At 33.3% G+C, this 22748-nt stretch overlaps 3 protein-coding genes across 8 annotated transcripts; all 3 read right to left on the bottom strand.

Moving 5' to 3' along the window:
• Window positions 1-693: 693 nt before the first annotated feature.
• On the bottom strand, window positions 694-5248 carry LOC108487043 (transcription termination factor MTERF5, chloroplastic). Of its 2 annotated transcripts, XR_008271632.1 has the most exons (5): window positions 4927-5248; window positions 4512-4735; window positions 2487-4416; window positions 1032-1157; window positions 694-914 (listed from the first exon to the last, which is right to left on the bottom strand). XR_008271632.1 is itself a non-coding variant. In XM_017791257.2 (3 exons), exons 1-3 carry the CDS (start codon window positions 5067-5069, stop codon window positions 3320-3322), a joined length of 1464 nt encoding a protein of 487 aa, XP_017646746.1. In that variant the 5' UTR covers window positions 5070-5242; the 3' UTR covers window positions 1835-3319. The 2 variants fall into 2 exon arrangements, 1 of the variants encoding a protein (XP_017646746.1); XM_017791257.2 differs by lacking the exons at window positions 694-914; window positions 1032-1157 and having other exon boundaries at window positions 1835-4416; window positions 4927-5242.
• Window positions 5249-8280: 3032 nt separating this feature from the next.
• LOC108489547 (uncharacterized) lies at window positions 8281-13956 on the bottom strand. Of its 2 annotated transcripts, none has more exons than XM_017794177.2 (5): window positions 13791-13956; window positions 11858-12942; window positions 10232-11073; window positions 9618-9674; window positions 8281-8832 (listed from the first exon to the last, which is right to left on the bottom strand). In XM_017794177.2, exons 2-5 carry the CDS (start codon window positions 12804-12806, stop codon window positions 8587-8589), a joined length of 2094 nt encoding a protein of 697 aa, XP_017649666.1. In that variant the 5' UTR covers window positions 12807-12942; window positions 13791-13956; the 3' UTR covers window positions 8281-8586. The 2 variants fall into 2 exon arrangements, with proteins under 2 accessions (XP_017649666.1, XP_052875708.1); XM_053019748.1 differs by having other exon boundaries at window positions 11858-12837.
• Window positions 13957-15470: 1514 nt separating this feature from the next.
• Window positions 15471-22408, bottom strand: LOC108486986 (protein MLN51 homolog). 4 transcript variants are annotated; one of them, XM_017791160.2, is made up of 13 exons: window positions 21417-22408; window positions 20185-20287; window positions 19846-20051; window positions 18923-19752; window positions 18316-18430; window positions 17798-17920; window positions 16964-17019; window positions 16832-16889; window positions 16644-16715; window positions 16485-16563; window positions 16251-16342; window positions 15999-16161; window positions 15471-15851 (listed from the first exon to the last, which is right to left on the bottom strand). In XM_017791160.2, exons 1-10 carry the CDS (start codon window positions 21947-21949, stop codon window positions 16527-16529), a joined length of 2133 nt encoding a protein of 710 aa, XP_017646649.1. In that variant the 5' UTR covers window positions 21950-22408; the 3' UTR covers window positions 15471-15851; window positions 15999-16161; window positions 16251-16342; window positions 16485-16526. The 4 variants fall into 4 exon arrangements, with proteins under 4 accessions (XP_017646649.1, XP_017646650.1, XP_052875706.1 ...); XM_017791161.2 differs by having other exon boundaries at window positions 15999-16128; XM_053019746.1 differs by having other exon boundaries at window positions 15471-16161.
• Between the last annotated feature and the right edge of the window lie 340 nt (window positions 22409-22748).

Raw genomic sequence — 22748 nt, 5'->3', positions numbered from 1 at the left:
AATAATTTATTTGGCACTCATCTTTTTATAAAGATTTATTTTAACTTTTATTTATTTTTCATTTAAATTGTGTTTTTCATTTTATTAACATTACATATATATGAATGATGCATTAGTATTTAATTAATTTTTAAATTTAAAATTAATTAAATATTGACATGTCATTTCCATGGCAATCCACATGTATGCTACTTTAGTAAAATTAACAAACATTAATTTTTTAATCTATTTTAAAAATAATTTGATGAAAAATATAGATTTAGAGGTTAAAAGAGAGAAAAATAAATAGAGGACTAAAATTATTTTTTATAAAGTTGGAGGAGAAAAAGTAACTATGGAAAAAATAAATAGAGGACTAAAATTATTTTTTATAAAGTTGGAGGAGAAAAAAGTAACTATGTCAAAATAATTCAGGACAATTAATTATGTTTTCATAATGGGAAAGACTTATGGAAGCATCTTGCGTGGCATTTAGATTTTGAATTATGGTTTGCCGTGGTGAGTGCTTCTCAAACAGGAATAACGTGTTGCTGGGTTACTTACTCTGCATAATTTGACAATAATGATTTTTTACGAGTCATGAAAATGAAGTGAGAAAAATAGAAATGACAAGAAAAATTATAGAAAGGGACATTGTAGTCTATTATTATTATTATTATTTTAAATAATAAGTAGAAATATAAATAATTCATATTTTGAATATCTAAAACTAGAATTAATTATTAAAAACATAATCGGAGGAATAATCAAAACATATAAAAACTTAGACCAAAGTAAAACTAAATTGATGCCTTCATTGGCTAATTTTCACCCCTTTTTTGCTCATAACAACAACTCTTAAGTTTGTAATAAAACAAGAGGGAAATATGTGAAGTCTCCCCAAACTAGGTAATGATGGTTGAGGAGAGGAGTCCCTGCAATCCATAAGTGTTAGATTTGTAATGCATCTGGAGGGTTTCAAGAGAGGAGGTAAGAAAAAATGGGGGATGCAAATCCCTACAACACCTCTAAGAGTTAAAGTTCATCATCACCTGAAGAAACTTTCACTTCATCCAAGTTTAGCGCTCCCATCCCATCACCCCCCACTCTTTACTTGCAACCATGAATGATAGACAATAATCCCAACGTTTCCCTCAGGGCCAACCTTTGATATTTCCCTGTATAAATGGGAGAGATATCCATAATAATCAAAGAAAACTATAACCCACTTTAAAAAATATAAAAATAAATGTGCCACTAGTATATTTACACCATTTCATTGGTTTTCTTTTCTTTTCATAATAAGGTTTGATAGAATCCTTTTTAGGTTAGGTACAATCCTTCCCTCATATATTACGGTATTTACTTAGAATATTTCCTTTCTTATTCAATTAAAATCATATTTGGTAATCAATGATTTTATATTATTTCAATTTCAATATTAAATTAAAATTACAACACAAAGTTACTGTCTTTAAAAGATAAATTAATTGAACCTCAACGTTTGACTTATTGATAGTTGATGTTTATCTCATAATTTATTCCTTATGATGCAACCATAGACAAAATCCTTTAGAATTGCTCTTTCATATACTCATAAAGTAGGATAAAATTTCTTGAGTGCAATGTACAAAAGAGACATTCTACATGCAAATTGGTGATTTAATCGCGAATATAGATATTGGGAGTAGAGGCCAATTTGCTAGCATGGCGATCCGTATTGAACTATGGACTTTATGGGTGTCCATATGTACATAAAGATTTAAATCACTCACCTCTAAGTTGTCTATTAAGAACTTAGGCAGTAAATCAAGCAACAAAATTTGTTTAATCCCTCAAATGCACTCACAAAATATGTTCCTCAATGAACAGTACTCTCAATACTTAGTATAAAACTTATACAAGTCTCCCAAATATATAAGAGTTTCGAGACTTGTCAACACGTTAGATCAATTACAATTCAATCCCTTATTAACAATAACTAAACTAGCAAATACAATATAATAATAATGACCAAGATAATTTGAACTATTAAAGATATGTCTTCAAATCTGTCTTGATCCAATCTCTATAATTCAAGCGGTCCAATTGCTTGACCTGATCTAATTCAATCTTCAAGATAAGTTGTTTTAAATGAATTGACATTTAAAGATAAATTTTCATGCTTCCACAATATCAACATTATTTTTCCATCCAAAAATTTTATTTAAAAAATTATCAACAATTTCCAAAATATACTGACCACTACCATTGACACTTCACATACCATTTTGAAAACTAGCATCAACATTGTTGATATATATATTTTTAAAAATCGCTTGAATTGTGTTTTATTTATTCAATCAAGAAATTTAAATATTATTTTAATAAAATATATTAAATGCTCAACATTAGTAAATTATAAAATTTATTATATTTCAACTTATTAGAGCCAACTATGTTTTATATTATTGGAAGTGAAGGCAAAGCAGGTAACATTCCACAGGAAGAAAAATTTGCAATATTACCAAATATCTGCCATGAGCGACTACGATTTCGAGAAGCCTTCCTAGTACCTTGCAGGGTAAGAAGAACGTTGTTTTTTGCCTTTTTGTCTTTTTTCTTTTCTACTTGATGGCTGCCATGTTTATGCGCTAATTAATGTCTCTGAATCAAACAATTGGACCTGATTAGGGACAGTGTTCGAAAACGAGGAGTTCCATCCTCCATGCTCAACACAATGAAAAATGATGGAAGAACATAATATTCACCAATAATCAATATTCAGAATGTTACAATGATGCAAGATTTTTTTTTTTTAAAGCTAAAGTTGGGCTCATTTGTGCAAAGATAATACCAACGCAAAATTCAGAGAGATAGAACATGCAAATGTCAAAAATAAACCTGGTATATGGTGGAATTAGTAGGAAAGATACAAGCAACAAAAATGTTAAACTACCCTGAAAGAAGATAATCAAGCGTTCTATGTTTCTGGGCATTAGATATCACCACATATAGAAGAGAGGAATGACAGAAGGCAGCAAGCCTTTAGAATTAACCCCATCAGATGGAGAGAAGAGAACCTTGTAACCTTTGTCTCCAAACTCAAACAAGTCAGCCAAGTAATACATCCGGGAGAGTCGAAATCCACAGAAAACATGAACATGGCTAACAATGTGGATGCTATGTTATGCAATTGTAGCTGTATACTGAGACAACTGAAGTTGGATAGCCCGATAAAAGCATTTCTTCCCTCTTACCCTGTCTTTCTCCATTGATATCTGAAAAGTTCACTCTTTTAAGATATCAACAAACACCTCATTCTTAGAAAAAAAAAATGCCTTCTCTCTGTATGGATCAGTCAAACTTGGTCAGTAAGCTGCTGCTGCTGCTGCTTCATTTTCTTTTTTAAAGCATTCTCAAAGTTCCGACTTGACAACGATAAAATCTGATTCAGCAGTAATCTTACGCCAGCCTTCTTTACAAGTGCAATTCTTGGTTTAATTCTCTCCTCCAAGCTGTATCCAAAATATTGAGGGAATTTAACAAGCTCCGACTTTGAATAGTCCATGGTTAAAAAGAAATCCCATTTTGGTATCAAGTTGTCTGCCAAGCTAAAAGTATATAACGCTCCATATCTTGAAATCATAGTCCCAATTTCCTCCAAGGTGTATCCTCTCTCAATAAAAAATTGTGTTACAGGCTTCAAATTTGCCTCGATGCTAAGACCAAAAGTCTGTGGACAACGTAATAGAAGAAGAGAAACATCAGCACCCAATGACCTGAAATACTTAGCTGTAGGGCGTAGCTTGTCCTCAACACTATAACTAATTATGGTCGGACACCGCGTTAAAACCTTACCAACATTCTCTGATGAAAGGCCCATTTCATAAAGGAAATCCACAGTAGTCTTAAACTTTTGCCTGCTGTAAGTGAGAAGTGCAGGAAACCTGTATATAACTTTTGCCCATTGTTTCTTATCAACACCCAAATCTTCTAAGAAAGTCATGGTGGGTATAAGATTTTCGGAGAGACTAATTCCACACAGTTGAGGCCTCTTACCTAGAATGATGGGAATATCAGACTTGGGTACACCAAGTTCAAGAAGGAATTCGACGATGGGTTTGATTTTCCCCTCCAGACTGTAGTAAGCAAAGGCCGGGAACCTGCGTGTGATTAACTTAATCTTTTCGAGATCCATGCCAAGCTCCATGAGGTAAACAACTTGAGGACGGAGCATCCCTGCAGGGCTTGTCTCAGTAACACGAGAGACAGCTTTTACCTGCTTGGAATCAGGGGCTGAATCAGGAGGAGATACCAGTGTTATAGGTTTATCTTTAATTGGTGGGTGGGGGAAATTTTCAACCACATCTGCCAACATACTTCCATGCTCTTCAAGGAGGGATTCAAGGTAAGGAATAAGAGCATCCCTGATCTCAAGTGTTGTGAGCTCTCTTCCTGAAATGTTAGAAGTTTGCAGTTTTAAGTGGTTAGAGTTGATAATGGTGAATACTAATGCGGTGAAAGAGACGATAAAAACATTGTAATCGAACCTACGAGATACCGAGATTTATGAACAGAATGAAGTCTTGAGACGAGGTGATCAATGAAAAGGTCTGATTTATTGATGGTTCTTGCAGCAACTGCGTTGCTCAGACCCTGCTTTTTGAAGAACAAAGTTAAAACAGCCTTGGCTTCTTCTTTTTCTGCTGTTATCAAGGTTGGAGGAACCACTCTTAAGCTCAAAGATCCATCTAACTCTGAATCCACTCTTAATCTGAACATTGCAGCAAGTAAAACATGTCAGAAAAAAAACAGAACAAAATTTTATAACATTTATCTTTAAGAAAAGAGAGACTCAATCATCTCAATCTCAAACACTTGAACAAAATACAAAGAAAAGAAACAAGATCCCATCTACAGGAACACCGAAAGGAACCGAATCTGCTTAAATTTTCAAGTAAGTACCTTGCATCTTTCTTCATCTTTGTTATTGTTTGGTCTTTAAGGCAGAAAAGGAAGCCATGGCTGGTTGCTCTCCGTGAGTTCTGGAATCCAAAATTTCCAAGCATAACAAGTAGATGAGAATTGAAGGATAAAGATTTTATCATTTTACATAAAATAAAAATGTTGGAATGAAGCAATTTTAAGAGCAATTGTTGATGGGAAATTCGGGTGAAGGGAAATGAATTATCGTGAACTGAAAATGGGGAAGAAAGTGATGATGGCTGGTGGGTTTTGGGATTTTGGTGGGTGAGTGAGCTTGGGCATTTGGTGGGTTGTTATGGGTAAATTATATTAAACTATTAGTAAATTTATATTATGATTATTTAATTTTAAAAAAATTATAAAATAATTATTAAATTATTTTAAAAAATTTCATTTAAGACACTAGGCTATTAACATCGTTGTTGTATAATTTTTTTATGTTTATATTGCCTACCCTAATTAAAAACTCGTCTTCCCTTAGTTTTTTTATAAACTACAAAAATAATAATTTATGTATGGTTTAAATTACGTTTTGATCAATAAATTTTAAGTTATTATAAAACAGTCACTAATGTTGTTAGTTTGTTACATTTTGATCACTAAATCATTAATATTTGTTAAAGACGTGACATGTATTACCATTAAATTATGAAGTGTAATTAGACCTGATCATAAGTCGGATCACTTGTTTAGGTTTGAAAATTCGCTCAAAAAGTGAGAGGTTTTGGGTAAAAATATAGGTCCAAAAAATATGTTTATATAAAAAAATAAAGCTCATTTTCTAAATCGGTCAAGCCTTAGGTAGGAGTTTTTATCCTGGGCTTAAATAAGTTGTTTTGTTGTTATTTCACTATTATTTTGTTATCATTTTGCTATTATATTAATACTATTTTGTTATTATTATCTAGATATTGTATAACTCTTGTTTTATTGTTAATTTCATTATTATTTTAGAGGCATTTGCTTGTTAAGTCACAACTATATTAATTCTATTTAAATATAATTTTTAATGTATTTTCAATTTATTGGAAAATATTTATTTTAATGTTTTAGAGTATTTAATGTATTATATTTTAAATTTCTTTTAATGTAAAATTAATCTTAAAAATTTAATACGGGTGAGTCGGGTTGAATCGGGTTTAAGTTTAACATTTTAATCTAAATTAGACTTAAACAAAATTTAAAATTATTATTTAAGTTAAGCTAAATCAAAATAGACCTCAAATTTTACATCAATCTAACCTGATCCATAATCAGATTTAAGTATAATCCATATCAATGCCAGGTAAGTGAAAAAGGTCAAACATGCAAAGGTTTTAGATTTTTTTTTTTCTCTCCATTCATTTCACTTTTTCCTCTAAACCAAAATAAAACATTTCTTTTATAAACCCTAAAGCACCACCGACGCTATCCTACCTTTGTTGTAGGTCCGGGCCTTGAGAGTGGTCTGGAGGTATGATCGTTCAGGATTTAAGTTGAAAAGAGTTTAAAATATTATTTTTTAATTTTTGAGGGCCTAAAATTATTTTTTAACTTTTAAAAGTAAAAAAATAAAAATATTAACTTCTAAGGTGCCTTAAAAAAGCATTTTTTTACCTTTTAAGGGCCTAAAATTTTCTTTACCAACTTTTGAAGGGATTTAATTTTTTTTTCAATTTTTAAACAACTTAAAACCCCGTTTAATTATTTTACATGGACCCAAAATATGTCAAGAACGGCCATGCTTTGTTTGCACTATCCCACTGTCGTCGACTGTTACTTCGGTCCTTTCAAAGCATTGCTTCTCAGCGTTTTCATGTCAAAGTAGTGCTGAATAAATAGTGAAAAGTTCTCTGATGTTGCTTCCAAATGGGAATGTTTCAAAATAGTGAAACAAATAGGAATCAATTCTCTTAGTACTTGTTTTTGGGTGGATTTTTCTGATGATTTTCCATTTACCTTGGAGCTCATTGGACCTTGTTGTTTATTACAGATTCATGGTTCCAAAGCCGGTTTTGTCTTAACAACTGGTGTTAACTAAAACACACTTTTTTTTCTCTATATATTTGTGTAGTTTCTATTGCTTCCTCTGATGATATTTTAAAGGGAGTTTTCTTTTGAAACTATGGGTTATTGTCTTCTACTTTGGTTAATTGGTGATGTTTCTCTTAATTTTCGAAAGGAAAATCATGCAATTCAATTGCTGGAAAAGTTTATTTACAGACAACAGCTATTGACATTCATGTGATTTTCTATGCAACCAAACAACTAGTAGATAGTTTGAAAGAGAAAGAGGCATATTGGATACAAAGATTTCGCGTCACAAGTATACGGTGCCGGCTTAACTAAAACAAACACTTTTAATCCCTCTCTATTACTCTATTACTTCGATCTCATTTCTACAGATATTATTAGTTAATTTTGTTTAATACGTATCACCCGGAAAAGGAGGCTTCATGTTGAAGAAGGGAAATGGTTAGAGAAAAATGCAGGGCAGAGTCATTGCAATCTATTGTACCATGCCCTAAACCATGGGATAGTGTCGACGAAGGGGTGGCGTCGACGGCGGGATATCGTTGGCGGCTGTTTAGGGTTCATATAAGAAAGATTTTATTTTTAGTTTGAAGAAGAGGAAACAAAACAGAAGGGTTTAGAATCATTTGAACTCTTTTGGCTTAGATTACATGTCGGCATTTAACAGTAATATTTGTTTCACGTGAGATTTCTGTCATGCCTTTGAAGATTAATGATTTAGTCACCATTTTTTAATTAATAAATTAAAAGGCAGGACCTAAACCTAATTTCGATCCTACATAAATAATTACTTTTGTAGTTTATCTTAATATTTTTTATGAAGTAATTTTAGATATTAAGAATTTATAAATCAAAATTTAAATAATTTTTTTAATTTCGATATTGATCTATTAAATCATTACTTGGAATTAGCTACTTAGACTTTTAATTTTAAAATTTTTAAATAATTTGTTGATTATTTTATAACTTTTAAAACTGTAGGATCAAAATGTAAATTTATTAATAATTTAATGATATAGAATGTAATTTATTTGTTGTTATTGGATTGGGTTTTGATTTTTTATTGCATTATATTAATTTGTTATTGTAGTTATATTGATTTTTTAGTGTAGTTATTAAATTTTGTATAGTTAATTAAAATTAATTTTTAATATAGCATTTCTATATTATTTCCATCTTAGAAATATGTGAATTTTATTTTTGTTTAAAATTGCTAAATATTATTTTATTTTCATTGTTTTTAATATTCTCCATCTCGGCCTGTTTTGACATATGTGGTTTGTAGCTTTCAAGAAGCTTAGTTGAAGCAGCATTGTGAGATTTTTGAGGTCCCAAATTCGTTGTACTAAACAACCTTAAGGACTTAGATATATAATACTTCAAATTGTGTACAAAAATACATACTCAACAATGAACCAAAAACACTCATTTTAACTCACTCAATATACAATTCAAAAGGGTCATGCAACAATTTTTAAAAGATGCGTCCAAGCAAATCTAAATGTAATCTCAAAATCCAAATTCCCTTTTTTTTGTTTAAAAAATTCTCAAACCAAAAGAATATATTTCGCCATTGTTTGATGTTCAAAACTAATAAAAGAATGAGTGATCCAAGCCTAGATGATGTTATTTGCTTCTCATGCACTTGGTGAGAACCTCTACAAATCTCTTGTACATGTGCCGTTTCAGATACTTCCTTTCTACCATTTTCCTTCCTTCCATCCCCATTTGCTTCCTAGCATTCGGGTTTTTTAGTAAAAACCGGATATTCTCAGCAAGAACTCGCGTTCCTGGATGCCCCATAGGGTGCAAAAGCCCTGTCACATTGTGCTCTATTATCTCTTTTGTGCCTCCACCATCAGTTCCTAAAACCTGTTACCAGGTCACATACATTTTCAAAATATATATATATACACATACTTATCTGTCTATTTGTACATATACACATACCCGCTTCAAATCCGGGCAGTGGCAAAAAAAGGGTGCTAGCTTTACAATTTTCACCAGAAAAATAAACAAGACAACCAGGCAACTCAATTTTTTATGCAATCAACCGAAGATTTAAATCACCTCTTTTAAGGGACAATTAGATTAGTTCCATGCAAGTCATAGGCACTATAAAATCATGCTTGTCAAAAGGAATATTAATTTATCTATAGGTTAATGAGTAAATCTTCTCAATATAAAATAATTTAGCCATTGTTAGGTCTAACTAGACTTTATCTGCTAGTAATATTAATTTATTTATTACTCAAACATTTGATCTTAAAATGGGAAATTTCAGGAATAATCTTGCCCTTAAAAGGAATTCATATTTCAATATATGAGATATCTGATTCATATGATAGTATAGAGGCAGCTTAGTCCATGATGATGTGGTCAAGTGATAAAATAAAATCTAGACTAATCCACGTCTAAGCACTTGCACTTACAAGTATACATGCACAGTGAAATTTGCAACATGTATGCACACATGTAACGACAACAGAACGTCATTGCTAGGATGTAACACAGCCCAGTAAATCATGGGATTTTATGATTAATGCATAGCAGGTGATATTCCTAGAGGACATGATATCACAAGCTTAAGCGAGATAGCATCCAAAAACAGCTATCACACACAGAAAAACAAATCAGAAAGATAAAAGATGTCTTACCGGAAGACCAAATGCCATTGCTTCAACTGTCACTCTCCCAAATGTTTCTCCTAGTCCCTATAATAAAATCCAGATATCATAAAGTATTTTCCATTTAATTCAAAAATAATAATAAAATTAAGAAATAAGTATCAGCTAAGTTCAATGCAATTTGAATACGAATTTAGATTCATAATAACCAGAGTTAGATGTTTTAATCATGCCAGTATGCAATATGTTGTTTTTTAAAGAGTTAACCAATCGATTGAAATCACATAGCTGTTCTCATCAGCGACTCAGCAACAAATTCATCAATAAATCAACAGCAAAAATAATGTTTATGGAACTTAAGTGCTTTAGCAATGTGTTGATCAGGATTCAGGATAAGGCAAATAAATGAATCTATGAAAAGGAAAAACAAGAAATAAGCACAATTCATATGGAATAATACTAGAAAAGACATTAATTACATGGAAGATAGAGTTATATAATAATAATATGAAAGGACCGCTTATATGCAAAAAATTCCGTCTGTAACCTACAAAGTTAAGAAATATTAGAATTCAAATCTACTATACAACGTAGAAGAAATAAGAGCAATTCAATTAAAAACTAAAACATAAGCAATCAGTTACCTGGGAGTTCATGACATAAACATCTGCTGCTGAATATAGCGAGCCCACACGTGTAGTTGCAGGAGTCCAAAGTACAGACTCTGACAATTTTGCATGCTGAGACAAAAAACTTAGAATTTCTTTAACATAAGGTATCTTATTGCTCTTTGATCCAACAGAACCAATAAGAATTTTAAGTGCTTGTTCCTGTGCTCCTTTGCTATCATACATCTTCCTTCTGCGAGTGCCATTGATGCTGACAGCATTTGTGGTATTCACAGAGGTAAATAACCGCAAATTTGTAGAAGACACATCAAGATTTCTAGACCTTTGATGTAAACCTCTTAAATGATTCTTTACAGACAAGCTAGACTGATCTTGCCGGATATCCAGTGATTTCTTAACTTCAGAACCAGTTTGCAAAGGATCTTCATTAATCGCAAGGTCCGCTGATTCAAGAAGAAAGAGCTGGCCCTTTCCAGCATTTATGCTACTGAGGGATATTACAAGCATATCATTGTCTGTCAAACCCATCTCTTTTCTTGCTGCATCCCGCAACAACTGCCTTTTCTCTAGCATCTTCACTGAGCTAGCAGAAGGAGTATTTAAAGAACAAGGAAAGCCAGCTACAAAAGCCAGCTCGTCATTAACAGCAAGTGGAACAAGAGCAGGCTGAGATCTCAACTTAATATTTTCTTCTTGACACCAGGTAAGCCACTGTTTACTCTGCAATTCAGATAAGAAAATCAGCATTTTCACTCGGTGTAGAACAAGCTTTGACCGATCAAAGTATTCTCTTCTATTTTCCATGATCCACCAAGCAATTTGACTTCCCCCAGCTGGGAAATGTGCAATATATTGATCTGAAACCATCACATTTAAGCAGATAATTATGCATCAATACTCTAGGGTGACTAGGACAGTTATGCTTTAATGGAAATGATAATGAAAGATAACTTCAGGAGGCAGACCAAAAACTGAAAATCAAGTTTTCTAATAAGGATTTTAGAGCAAACTAGAATGGGAACACACATAGACACATCTACAAAACATTTTCCATAGCTTTTTACATTGTTTTCAGGTAATAATAACAGCATGTAAGAGGGACAATGTTGAATATACATTAAGAATATTTTACAATAATTTCAAAATCTTAAACCAGATGCACCCTAAATTATGCAGGTCAGCAAACTGGGATAACAATAATAAGGATTACTAAAAATGCACGTGTGGGTAAGACCATAAGAGAGGTCAGCTTCGGTAATGTAATTGTTGAATCCACTCCTTCACTAGAGAAGCTTTTTCATTTTGACTCAAGGCAGTGTCTACTCTCCAATCACTATCAACAAATTTGAGCAATCCATGGAAATCCATCAACATAGGTAGTAAGGTGAAGGTTATAATTTTGAAGGCATAATTTAAATACAGGAACGTGCTGGACCATCTTAATTGAAGGCATGCACATAGTTTACTATGCAGATAAAAAGTACACAGTTCACAAATACAAGTGTGTGTGTGTGTGTGTGTGTGTGCCTTAGTACTACAAATTTAAAACACTATGTGGCTAAGAAAAAACTGCAACTTGGGTCAAGTAATAGCTGAGCTTCAAATAAGCATTAGCAATCACTTCTCCAAAAATTTTCTCACCAATCCATGACGCACAAACTGCAGATCCAGCAATCACAAGGTCCGCCTTCATGGCAGTTTTGAAGCTAAGATCTGCTCTATCTTCAATCACTTTGATCCTTCTCCTTGCAAGCTCGGACATTAATCCTCCTTTCTTACTAAGAACTACAGCAGATACTGTGGCTCCACAGCTCAAAAGCTCTGTTGCCAACTCCATCATTGAAATTGGAGCCCCAGTCATTGAGAGTTCATGAAACACCAACACTAATCTTCTAGACCAAACAAGACGAGCAAAGTCCCCCTTCCTATCACATGTTCCAGACCGCTTTTCAGGACTCCACTCCAGAACTCTGTCCTCCAATGATCCAAATGGACCCACAAGTAATCCAAAAGTAGAATTTTTCTGCAGAATTTCCAGTTCTTGACCCTCTGAATCACCATTTTCAGTGTTTGTTTTCGCCTTCAGTTTACCATGAACCTTGGGCAAATTACGCCGCCTTCTTTTACTCCTTTTCTTCCTAGATGTAAAAACATTCCTCTTCTTAGCCAAAATCACATCAATCTTTCTATCAACATGGACCTGAGTTTTGTTAGTTATATTATTAACAGCTACCAAACTGTCATCAGTAAGCAGATCTCGTCGTGTGTTCTGTTCAGCATCCACAAGCTTATCTCTTGGATCGCCATTGAAACCTAAAAATTCCTCCTCCTTATGTCCATGAGCCCACCTGGATTGGACATAAAATCCAAGGTAAGCCCAAAGAGTAATTAAAAGCAACCAATAGACTACACGGTTGCTCCTAAACCATTGAGTGCCACCAGCACCACTTCTAGCTTCTCTTCTTGGAGTTCGGCTTGAATTCAATCTCCGATATGTAGGAGAACCCTTTGGAGTTGATCTTCCTGACAGACTGGACTTAAGGCTGCCTTGCCTTAATGATGATGGTCCCTTGCTGAGACGTTCCTCCATTAGCTTCAGGCTATAATATATTGCTGACAAGCTAAATCAGTACTCTTCACATGTTAGCCAACACCAAAGACAAACAGCCCTAAAGGTCTGTGTTCATTCTATCTCCAAAATGCTTAGTAGCACCTCCTACAGCTTTCTAAAATCCAAATACATGAATGAAGAAAATACAGGTTAGATATTCTTTGGACTACAGCACCGATATTTTACGCATGAAAGGAAGAATATATATATATATATATGGTAGGCATGAAAAAAAAAAGTGAAGGATAAAAAGAATATAAATTAGTAAAAGCTACCAAGTCTTGCATATTCAAGAATTTTACTTGAAAGAAACAAATAACGTGATTAAAAAAACAACAGCCTGAGCGCATTTGAGCAAATTAAATCCGTCAAAGGAGATCTCAATTTCCTTTTCCTTCTTGCATTTGTCGGAAACTAAAAAGTTAAAATGATAAAGAACCGAGTCAAGATTTTCAAAAATATTCTCAGATTCTAAAGAAACCTCAACTTAACAAAAGGTCAAGCTAGATCAGACAACCACATTCTTTTTTAGAAATCACTTTCTATTTGCACTCATTCCTTACCACTTTCTTAGCAACCAATCAGAATATCGAAACATTAAAATCCACATTCAATAAATCTTAATAAGTGGAGATCTTTTTTCTTTCCTCTTTTCATATACTTTTTTTTTCTCAACAACCAAACAGTTCATAAAGAGACAGTAACAATCTCTTCAAAATTCGTTACATTCCACGGTTCTATTTTCTGGTACTCGACAACCAAGCACATCTTTATGCTTCTTACTAACTTAGCACTCGAAAATCAACGAGAGAGAACAAAAATTCAACCATCTAATCGAACTTGTAAAGTTACAGGAGCTTCAGAACAGTAAAAACAGATCACAAAATATGAAATTTCTTAACAATAAACAAAAAAACAAAGACAAAAATAAAAATAAAAATAGAACCAACTAGTTTAGCTTACATTAAAAGATCCGAATTTCTTCTTCTTTTTTTCGGTCTTTTTAATCTCTGTTCTTGCTTGATCCAAGCTTACATCAAAGAAAAAGATTTTGAGAAGAACGAGAGAGACGGAAATGTCTGAAACTTTTGTTTTCTGTTTTTTTTTTTTTTTTTGTTCTCTATGTTATAATTGAAATGGATGGCACGTGCAAGTCAACACGTGCGAAAAGGGTGTTTGAAGCAAGACTTACGAAGAATGGCGGGGTGGGGGTATAGGAAGGAAAAATATTTGCGTAACATGTGTTTATTTTTTATAATTTAAAAATATATATTTATTAATTAAATAACAATCGACATAATCAATAATAAAAGCGCATTAATTTTAAAACAATTGAGAGAATAAAATAAGATTTAAAATAATAAAAATAAAAAGTGACAAATAAATTATAATAAAATTAAAATAATTTTATTCGAATATGAGTTAAAATTCTACTTATAAATAATTATTACTTTAATATTTTATTTTCTTTGACATAATATTTTACAATCTAATGATAAACAACCTTCAAAATTATGTAAAATTTATTAAAATCAAATAATAAAACTATTCGCCAAAAATAAATAAAATTATTTAGCATCAAATAATAATAACTAAACATCACAAATAAAAATAAAATTACACATTTTTTGTGACTGAAAAATCATATTTTTTAGTAATTCTTTAGATGCTATTTGAATGAAAATATTTGTTAATATATACAAGGGAGAATTTAGGGGTTTGGGCAGGGCGAATACCTCTAAAATGAAAAATATCCTTTAAAATTTTTAAAATTTTAAATTAATAAATGAAAAATTACACTTTACCCTTAAATGATAAAATTCTAGTTTAACCTTTTAAAAATTATATTTTTATTATCGTAAAATTACAATTTAATTTCACCCTTAAACAAAGTTTCTAACTTCGCCCTGAATACATATATTTGTAATGGTAAATATTAGTTTTAATCAATATATAATTATAACCCTAATTAAATGATAATTAATATAAAAAATATGGGTAATTTAATATGGATCTAAAGTCTAATTAAGTAACAAAACTATTACATTAATAATAAAAATATTATTAAAAATAAATTTATAATTATAGATTAAATTATTAATATATTAATATTTTTTATGTATAATCTTAAATCTCACACATTTAATGTTTATTAATTATAAAAATAGTTTAAAATTATTAAATATTAACATATTTATATATAAAATTATATTTATTTAATTACAAATTTAGATTTTATTAATTTTAATTTATCCAATTATATTTAATAATTAACAATATATTATATCAATTTAATAATATAAATAATAATAATAAAGAATATTCTCAGTTTATTCAAACTCATGTTTCTATATATTTATTATTATAGATTATAGATGGCAAGATGTGTGTTGTGGATCAGACGGTGTACAAGTTCTGATGGTGAATTATTACGGGGCTATGGCGTGTAATAGCTGGAATTTGCTTTGCTGCTGGTCTCAAAACAATTTGGCAATTTGGCTTCGTGTTTTTTCCGTTTTATTGTGTGTTTTTTAGTTGCATTATTAAGAGGCGTCGGTTGGATTTAATTTATTTTTAATTATGGGTTGAAATTGCTTGATTTGATTATCGAAGGTTTACCAAACCAAACTCTGGATGAGTAAATTTCATTAACTACATTTATTTTATTAGTGGAAAAATTGCAACTCAATCAATTCTAAATTATTTGGGTGCAGTTGGGCTTTCAATTTAAAAATAAAAATAAGAAAAGAAGATTTTAATTTCTAGCGGCTTAGGCAGCATCAGCATCAGCTTCAGCTGGCAGCTGGCTGGCTGGCTGGTGTTGTCAAATGTCAAAACGGAGAAGGAATCAATTGCGTTGGGAATGAAAGAGAAAGGGCAGACCTTACCTCACCAAATTCCAAGACCTTTCTATCTGTTACGGTCCGACTCAGAAAGTCAATTCATTCATTTAAAAATCAACACCTCCGTTACGCCCCTTGCTTATTAAATGCCATCACAAATAATACTCCAAAAACTGGAATTCTGAAATCCATATTAAGAGGTGGTTTGAGTTTATATATAAACCAAAATACACTATGTCAATAACTAGCCAAACTTCAAATAAAATATGAAAAATCTCAAACATACATAATCTACTCTCAAAAACCAAAACCACATAAGTAGGCTCACCAAAGAGAAATAAGAACCGCCATAACCATCAATCCAAACAGCTGCTGCTGCTGCCGCTGCTGCCGCTGCTGCACTGCACAATCATTTCTTCATACTTTTTATGGAGAAGCCTGCTGAAATTTCTCTTATGCTTCATTGCAAAATCAAGCCACAAGAATAAAACCTGTTAACAAATAATAATAATAGTACCATTTTAGGAATTTTGCACTGTAACTGAGAGAAAAAGAAGATTAGTTTCTGTGATATACATACCGCACATTTAAACAAAGGAATGCCACTTGTCAAGCCACAATACTATTCTTAAAACCGAATGTAGCGTGAGCAGGCATTTGTCATACACAACTCTGCCAGAATGAGAGAGGTTTAGGTTTAGAATGAATAAATGAAGTGAGGTGCATCTATATAAACTGCAGTGTTACTAAAGATTTTCTTTTTTCTTTTTGATCAAGCCGAGCATTAATCAACTAAGGATGAAGCATAATTTACCTACAATATCCAGGAATAAATTGCAGCCCAAAGTTGTCCAAGTCAAAGGCCGGACATCATAAAGGGACTAGAATAAGGTCTGCACCACCAAGTAATCCACAAAATAAGAAATTTCAAACATCCACAAGATAGAAAAAGCTTTCTTCGCAAAACTTTTACCTATACCAGTTTACTGGGGCAGGCTCCATCTTTAAATAAGTAAATCGCTTGCTAAAGCTCATCTCTGAATATCTGCATGGAAATGAAGGATAAATAAATAAATTCACTTACATATAGCAGATGATAGAAACAAAGGGAAATTTTTTGTTGACCCAGTCTATAGAAACAGCTTAAGAGTTTCAACTGGCCTGCGAGGCTGCTTATTAGGGTTATTTTGTCGTTGGCCAAGTTCATCATTCACAAGCTCTGCATAAGAGTCAACTTGTTTAACAACCAAAACATAAGAAACCGGACAGGTCTATGTTCAGAACTTCCCTTACCTGGTCTTTGAGAAGGATTCCATTCATTATTTGGTTTTTTAGAAATGTTTTCCTTGCTACAAAAGGAAATTTAAATTTTATTGAAAAACGATCGGCAAGAAATAAAAACTACATGTGATACTTTGCAAATAGAAAAAACATAACCAGTTACACTGCCAGTCATCTTAGATTTCATTAGTTATTTTGCCTCACTCTCCCTCACATAAACACAGGACACCCCAAGTATATAGAATCGAAAAAAGTCTGAGATATGGCCCTTAAGGTCAATTATATAAACATCCATCTACAAGGGCGCAAGACTTTTTATCATCAAACAATCTACCAATAGAAACATTGCAATATGAAAGGAAACATCAGTGACCATTACAAAGATAAAATAACATGAACACCAAACCACTAAAGCTTCCTTTAAAACATCTTTGAGCAATTATTATCTGTTTTAAAGTTTAACAAGCCAATAGTTCCATGTAAACTAACAATATTATCATCCTCCAAATTACCCAGCATTTCACACCAAAAGGATTGATGAGGTTTCTATAAAGATGAAGATATAGGTGTACTGAATAAACAGAACCCTGCACATAGCTAAAAAACACATTCAACTGAACTTAAACATGTCTAAATCCTGACTTAAGGGGTATCTTGCAAGGGCTTTCCAACAAGATGCTATTATTGAAGACTGATAATAAAGAGCCAAATTTTGAATGCTACAAGTTTCAAAGACTAATGACAAAGTTAATATTTCCTTTCCCACTCTGGCAAGTAGAATGAAACAAAGACAACAAAGGCTATTTGAATCAAGCAGGTTGCCGAAACCAAAACCATGATACTAACCTTGAGGATCCTGTTGAAGATGTCTGCCCCGATGGACGAGCATTATAAGCCCCATCGACTGCAATATAAGGTGGACAATATGTTGGCCCTAATGCCCCAGCGGCACCAGTGAGTACAGGTAGCCTAAACGAGAAAATGAAAATTAACACTGCATTTAGCTTAAACAGATGAATAAATTAAAATAACAAAAAAGTGAATAAGCTATCAAGAGAGATTTAGAATTGCATTGATAGTCAAACAAATGTCCATGCTCAGTGTCATTCCTGCATTTGCCTTTCACTACTGCCAAAAAGTGTAGGAAATTGGAGAGTAGGCACAAAAGGCTTATCTGGTAGCTATGGGGAGTCTGATACACTGATTGATAATTCCAAGTTATGTTTTATTATGAAGAGGTAACTTCCTCCATAACAAAATCAATTGGCCAGTTCAAGAGCTGACTAAGACATCACCCTCACTCTCCAAGGAAACCAGATGTAATCCACATAAGTAACTTTCTTACAGAAAAAGACTTACTGTACCATGTCATTTCTGAATTCCTTGTTCCAAGTTGTGGCTGGGCAACATATCCTGGAAATGCCATGCCAACAGCAGGAACACCAAGGCCACCAGAGTGCTGGCCCCCAAATTGCATTACTGCATGCCAACCGTTCAGGAAGAAAAAAAAATGAAGAAATTGAGGTCATAAAAAAGTTTACCAGGAATTAAGAAAGCAGAGAATGGTCCATAGAATAATAGAAGTAAACCTATGCAACTAAGTAGATAAAAGCTATTCCCAAACACCACATAGTATCAATTTCAAATACAAATGAACTCAAACAAACTCCACCCTCCAACCACCCCAGAAAAAAGCATATCCCTAATCAGAACAAACTGTGTTCAAGGAATTATATATCCATCTGATCTTAGACAAAAGGCAACTGAAAATGTTCAGATGAAAACTACCTCTTATATTTACTAAAACATTTAATGTAATCCATAGAAATTTCAGAAAATTGGAATTTGGTGTCCAGGAATTAGTATGCACTTTTCCAGGTAAGGCAATTTTCTCCATTACAAATTTTACCTTCTATGGTAGATTATGTTATCCAGAAAAAATTCAAGGTTAAAACAAATGAAAAGCTTTACCAGGCAAAAAGGCAGGAAAGTTTTGATCACCATGGCTGATAGACATATTCCCTGTAGCTCCAATAATCTGAGCTCCACCATACAGATAAGAGCCCCTTCCAGCTCCTTGAAGATTGCATTTTCCCTTGTTCACCAACGCACCCTCAGGTTTACTTGTTTCTGAAGATTCAACCTCTCCAGATTCATAGGAACTGACTGACATAGCTGTCTTTGGTGGAGAGGCAGCTTGAGACCCAATACTAGGATGCTGGCCTAACTGCTGAGTAGCTGCTGGTACAGAAGAGTGAGCCCTGCCTTGAGCAGGAATTCTCTGAACAGCATTGACCTGCACTGGTGGAGAAACTCTGTTGACTTGGTTATGATGTGGAGCTGACTGATAAGCCTTGGGTCCTGGGTTAGCTATGCCTCTACCCTGTACCCTGGATTGAGAGGGTTGACTAGTATTACCCAATGAAGATCCAGTAGGCAGCATTTGCATGTTGGCCAGAGGCTTCACAGAAGCCGATGTGGTGGAATCATCTATGTAAAGCTTTGCCATGCTGAGAGGATCAAGTACATTTTTCCCACGTAATAAATTGGATTGAAATAGAGAAAATTTCTCATCTGTAACAGAGGGGCGAAGATCCCTGCTAGCTTGAACATCCTTCCTCTGAGTCAAAGAAATGTCTTTCTTGGAAGACCCTGATGGATAAAAGGGTGGGGACGCAGAACTCAAACTTGACACAAAAATATGTTTCTTAGAAGGAATTGATACAGTGTCTGCATTTGTTGCAGTTGTGGAAGCTCTACTTGAATTGGCTTGTGAAGTTTTCTCAATAGGCTTCCAAGAACTGAATTATTTAAATCATTCAATGTCATGCAAACTTAGTTATAGCAGGAAGATATGGAAAACTAAAGAAAACAAATGCCATATTAATGCTCACGGTTTATTCAGCACTGGAGATGCCTGACAGCCATTTTTCATAGTAGGTTCGTATCTCTTAGGTCCTCTTCCTCTCACAGCCTTCGGAGCCTGGTTCTGATTGTAGTTTTTCCCGAATGCTTTGGACCTACTTCCTGTAGAATAACCATGATCTTGAACCACATTCTTACTATGAGCACGATATCTACCTCTAGAAGATCTTCTTCCCTGAATGCAGAAGAAAAAACATATCAATATAGGGAAAAAAGATCAAATGAGATTAAGAAAAGAAATACTATTCAAGCAAACAAAAAAATAAGAAGCTCTAATCATGCAAGTTGAATATGTATGAAACCATTACCTCTGTATAATGCTTTCCTTGCAAAGTCATCTCCTCAAACTTGTCATGTCCCCATTTCCTATCATCTTTGGATTCCCACAATTTCCTTCCACCACGCATTTGCCTAAAACATACAAATCAAATTACACAACTCAAGACATTTATAATAACTTGAATGGAAGAGGAAGGAGAACCTAAGAATTGTAAAGAAAAACAAAAATACAAAATGAGGATTGAACCCATTAGAGCACAAGACTATATCATAGCTAGTCTTTACACACACGCAAACACCCATATAACAATGATAAATGCACTAGAAACCATGGATATAAATAAAGATTTGGAGCCAAAAATAAGCCTACCATTGTTACTATTTTGTATGATTGTCACGGTATTGACAGTATAGCTGAAAAGCAGAATTATAACTTACTTTTCCCTTCTTATAAGCAAACAAAGTCGAGGATGAGTAATCATAACTCATAAGTACTTATAATGTCATCAAATACCAATGTTCCATTCTTGACCTATCAGATTACATTTGCTCTTACGTTGGGCCAGTCAAATATTTTACAATAAAGGTCCTGATTGATTAGCTTATGCCTGGATCAAAGCTGGTAGCTTTAAAAGGTCCTAAAATGAATAAAAAATGGAAAAAAACAAAAAGAAAACTCCTGAATAAAATATGAAAGCATCTGGAATGTAGGTCTACTCATTTAACATTAAACTAGATCATTATCACATTTCACGTCTTCACTGCTCATACCAATCCCAACTGTTAAAATTACGTACTTAAATTTATCAAGTCATAAATGTCTAGATGAGCAAGTAAGCTAAGCTCTCATGTTCATTTCAACCTTATAATTTCTTATACCAGAAGGATCATGGAATGATTCAAGGTTCACGATAACAAAACATTAAACAGCTGCATGTAGAGCATGGGCATCATAGGGTCAAAAATCTAATAAGCACATTTGTTGCCTAAATGAACACGCTTAAAAGTAATAAAAAAAATCATTTCTACTGTCTTCAAGGAGAAATACATGGTGTGACAAGTGAGCATTCCAGTTTCAACCATGACATGTAAAGAAAAAAAGAAAGCTAAAATGGGCATAAATAATTAGTCCTATAGAAACGCACCATATACTTTTCTATAAATTGCTAATTAATTACTCGAACAGTTAACAAACATTATAAATTTGCATAGCAATTACCACCCAGAAAAGCAACGAAAGCAAAAAAACAAAACTGAATACCTATGACGACCGCCAACATTGTCTCGAAATCTATCATCGTGCATATAAAACGCCCCAGCAGTTGGCACAACAAATGGCTCATTCTCCTTCTTTTCGTCTTCATCTTCCCCTCCCACATGATTATTACCATTACTAATCTCCACTACCTCATCCACGTTCCTATTCCCATTATCCACCACTGCTGCTCCTCCAGTTCTCTCAACATTCCCTTGCACTTCCCTTCTCATTACTTCTTCTATCTCCTCCTCATCAACATCCTCTTCCTCCACTCCATCATAATTTTCTTCTTCCTCCTCTTCTTCTGAGTACAATTCTTCTTCTTCGTCGTCGTAATCTGCAGCACCGCCCTGACTGTTGGATTCATCGGAATGAATCACGGCCCTCGGATTCATCCTCACTGCATTATTATTATCCACTTCCCCTTCGCCTTCTTCATCATCACTGGCAGCCTTTCTCCTCTGCATAGTCAGCGAACGCTTCCCCTCCTCTGGATCACTATAGTACTCCACCTCATCTTCTCCCGTCGTAGCCATCACTTCCACAGGAACCAAAGTCGCTAAAACTCCAAAAAATTATTACGAAGAAAAAAGACACATTCAAAACCAATCGCCTAAACACTCCAAGAGAATCAGAACCCTAAAAGCCTTGAAATTGAAAGAAAAAAATTTATTTGATTCTTAAATTATAAATTTCGTAGGAGAGGTCGCGGTTTTTAGAAGGAGGAGCTTTTTGGATAAAATTGAAGGGAGATTGGGGGTCGTGGACTGATTACGTGGAAAGCATAAGGGTATTTTAGTTAATGCGAGAGTTTGATTCTGATACGGTCGTAAGATCTCCTATGGAATATCGAGTGTTGGTTGGAGGTTGAATCCTTAAGGGAGTTTCATGGCTGATAACCAATGGCGTTTCGCCACATTTCCATATGGAATTTTGATTCCTACTACTGCTCCTTCCACTTTAGTTTTTGAGTTTGCATTGTTCTCCAATTCTTTCACCCGAATAAATAGGTGATATCTTAATTTTTGTAAAACTAAAACAAATTATAGTAAAATATAAGAAACATAAATTAAAGGATAATTTTGTTTTTGTTTTTTTACTTTTATGCAATAAATCTATATCTCCGAGTTTCAATTATCATAAATTACAAATATATAAATAATTAAATAATTAAACAATCTTATAAATACTTTTGAGATTACAAGAGAGTAATTTTGTAAGGAGTTTGGGAGTTGTGCCTACATCCCGATTATCAATTGATTTATTACTTTTTTTTAAATGACTATGAACGAAAAATGTGTATGATTAAAACATTGTTAAAGAATACATTGTGGG

This window comes from Gossypium arboreum, chromosome 10 (genome assembly GCF_025698485.1).
Source record: "Gossypium arboreum isolate Shixiya-1 chromosome 10, ASM2569848v2, whole genome shotgun sequence".
Lineage (NCBI taxonomy): Eukaryota > Viridiplantae > Streptophyta > Magnoliopsida > Malvales > Malvaceae > Gossypium > Gossypium arboreum.
Note: the sequence above shows the minus strand (reverse complement) of the source record. Positions and strands in the feature narration are given on the sequence as shown.

What these genes read in the sequence shown, in the direction of transcription:
- LOC108486986 (XM_053019746.1), bottom strand. Translation starts at nt 21,949, where the DNA reads ATGGCTACGACGGGAGAAGATGAGGTGGAGTACTATAGTGATCCAGAG. An exon ending in AATGTTGGCGGTCGTCATAG is followed by an intron (nt 20,288 to 21,416) that starts GTATTCAGTTTT and finishes TGTATGTTTTAG; the next exon opens with GCAAATGCGTGGTGGAAGGA. An exon ending in GAATCCTTCTCAAAGACCAG is followed by an intron (nt 16,890 to 16,963) that starts GTAAGGGAAGTT and finishes ACTCTTATGCAG; the next exon opens with AGCTTGTGAATGATGAACTT.
- LOC108489547 (XM_017794177.2), bottom strand. Translation starts at nt 12,806, where the DNA reads ATGGAGGAACGTCTCAGCAAGGGACCATCATCATTAAGGCAAGGCAGC. An exon ending in AGTTTGTGCGTCATGGATTG is followed by an intron (nt 11,074 to 11,857) that starts GTGAGAAAATTT and finishes TGATGGTTTCAG; the next exon opens with ATCAATATATTGCACATTTC. An exon ending in CAATGGCATTTGGTCTTCCG is followed by an intron (nt 8,833 to 9,617) that starts GTAAGACATCTT and finishes ACCTGGTAACAG; the next exon opens with GTTTTAGGAACTGATGGTGG.
- LOC108487043 (XM_017791257.2), bottom strand. Translation starts at nt 5,069, where the DNA reads ATGATAAAATCTTTATCCTTCAATTCTCATCTACTTGTTATGCTTGGA. An exon ending in AAGATGAAGAAAGATGCAAG is followed by an intron (nt 4,736 to 4,926) that starts GTACTTACTTGA and finishes TGCAATGTTCAG; the next exon opens with ATTAAGAGTGGATTCAGAGT. An exon ending in TAAATCTCGGTATCTCGTAG is followed by an intron (nt 4,417 to 4,511) that starts GTTCGATTACAA and finishes CTAACATTTCAG; the next exon opens with GAAGAGAGCTCACAACACTT.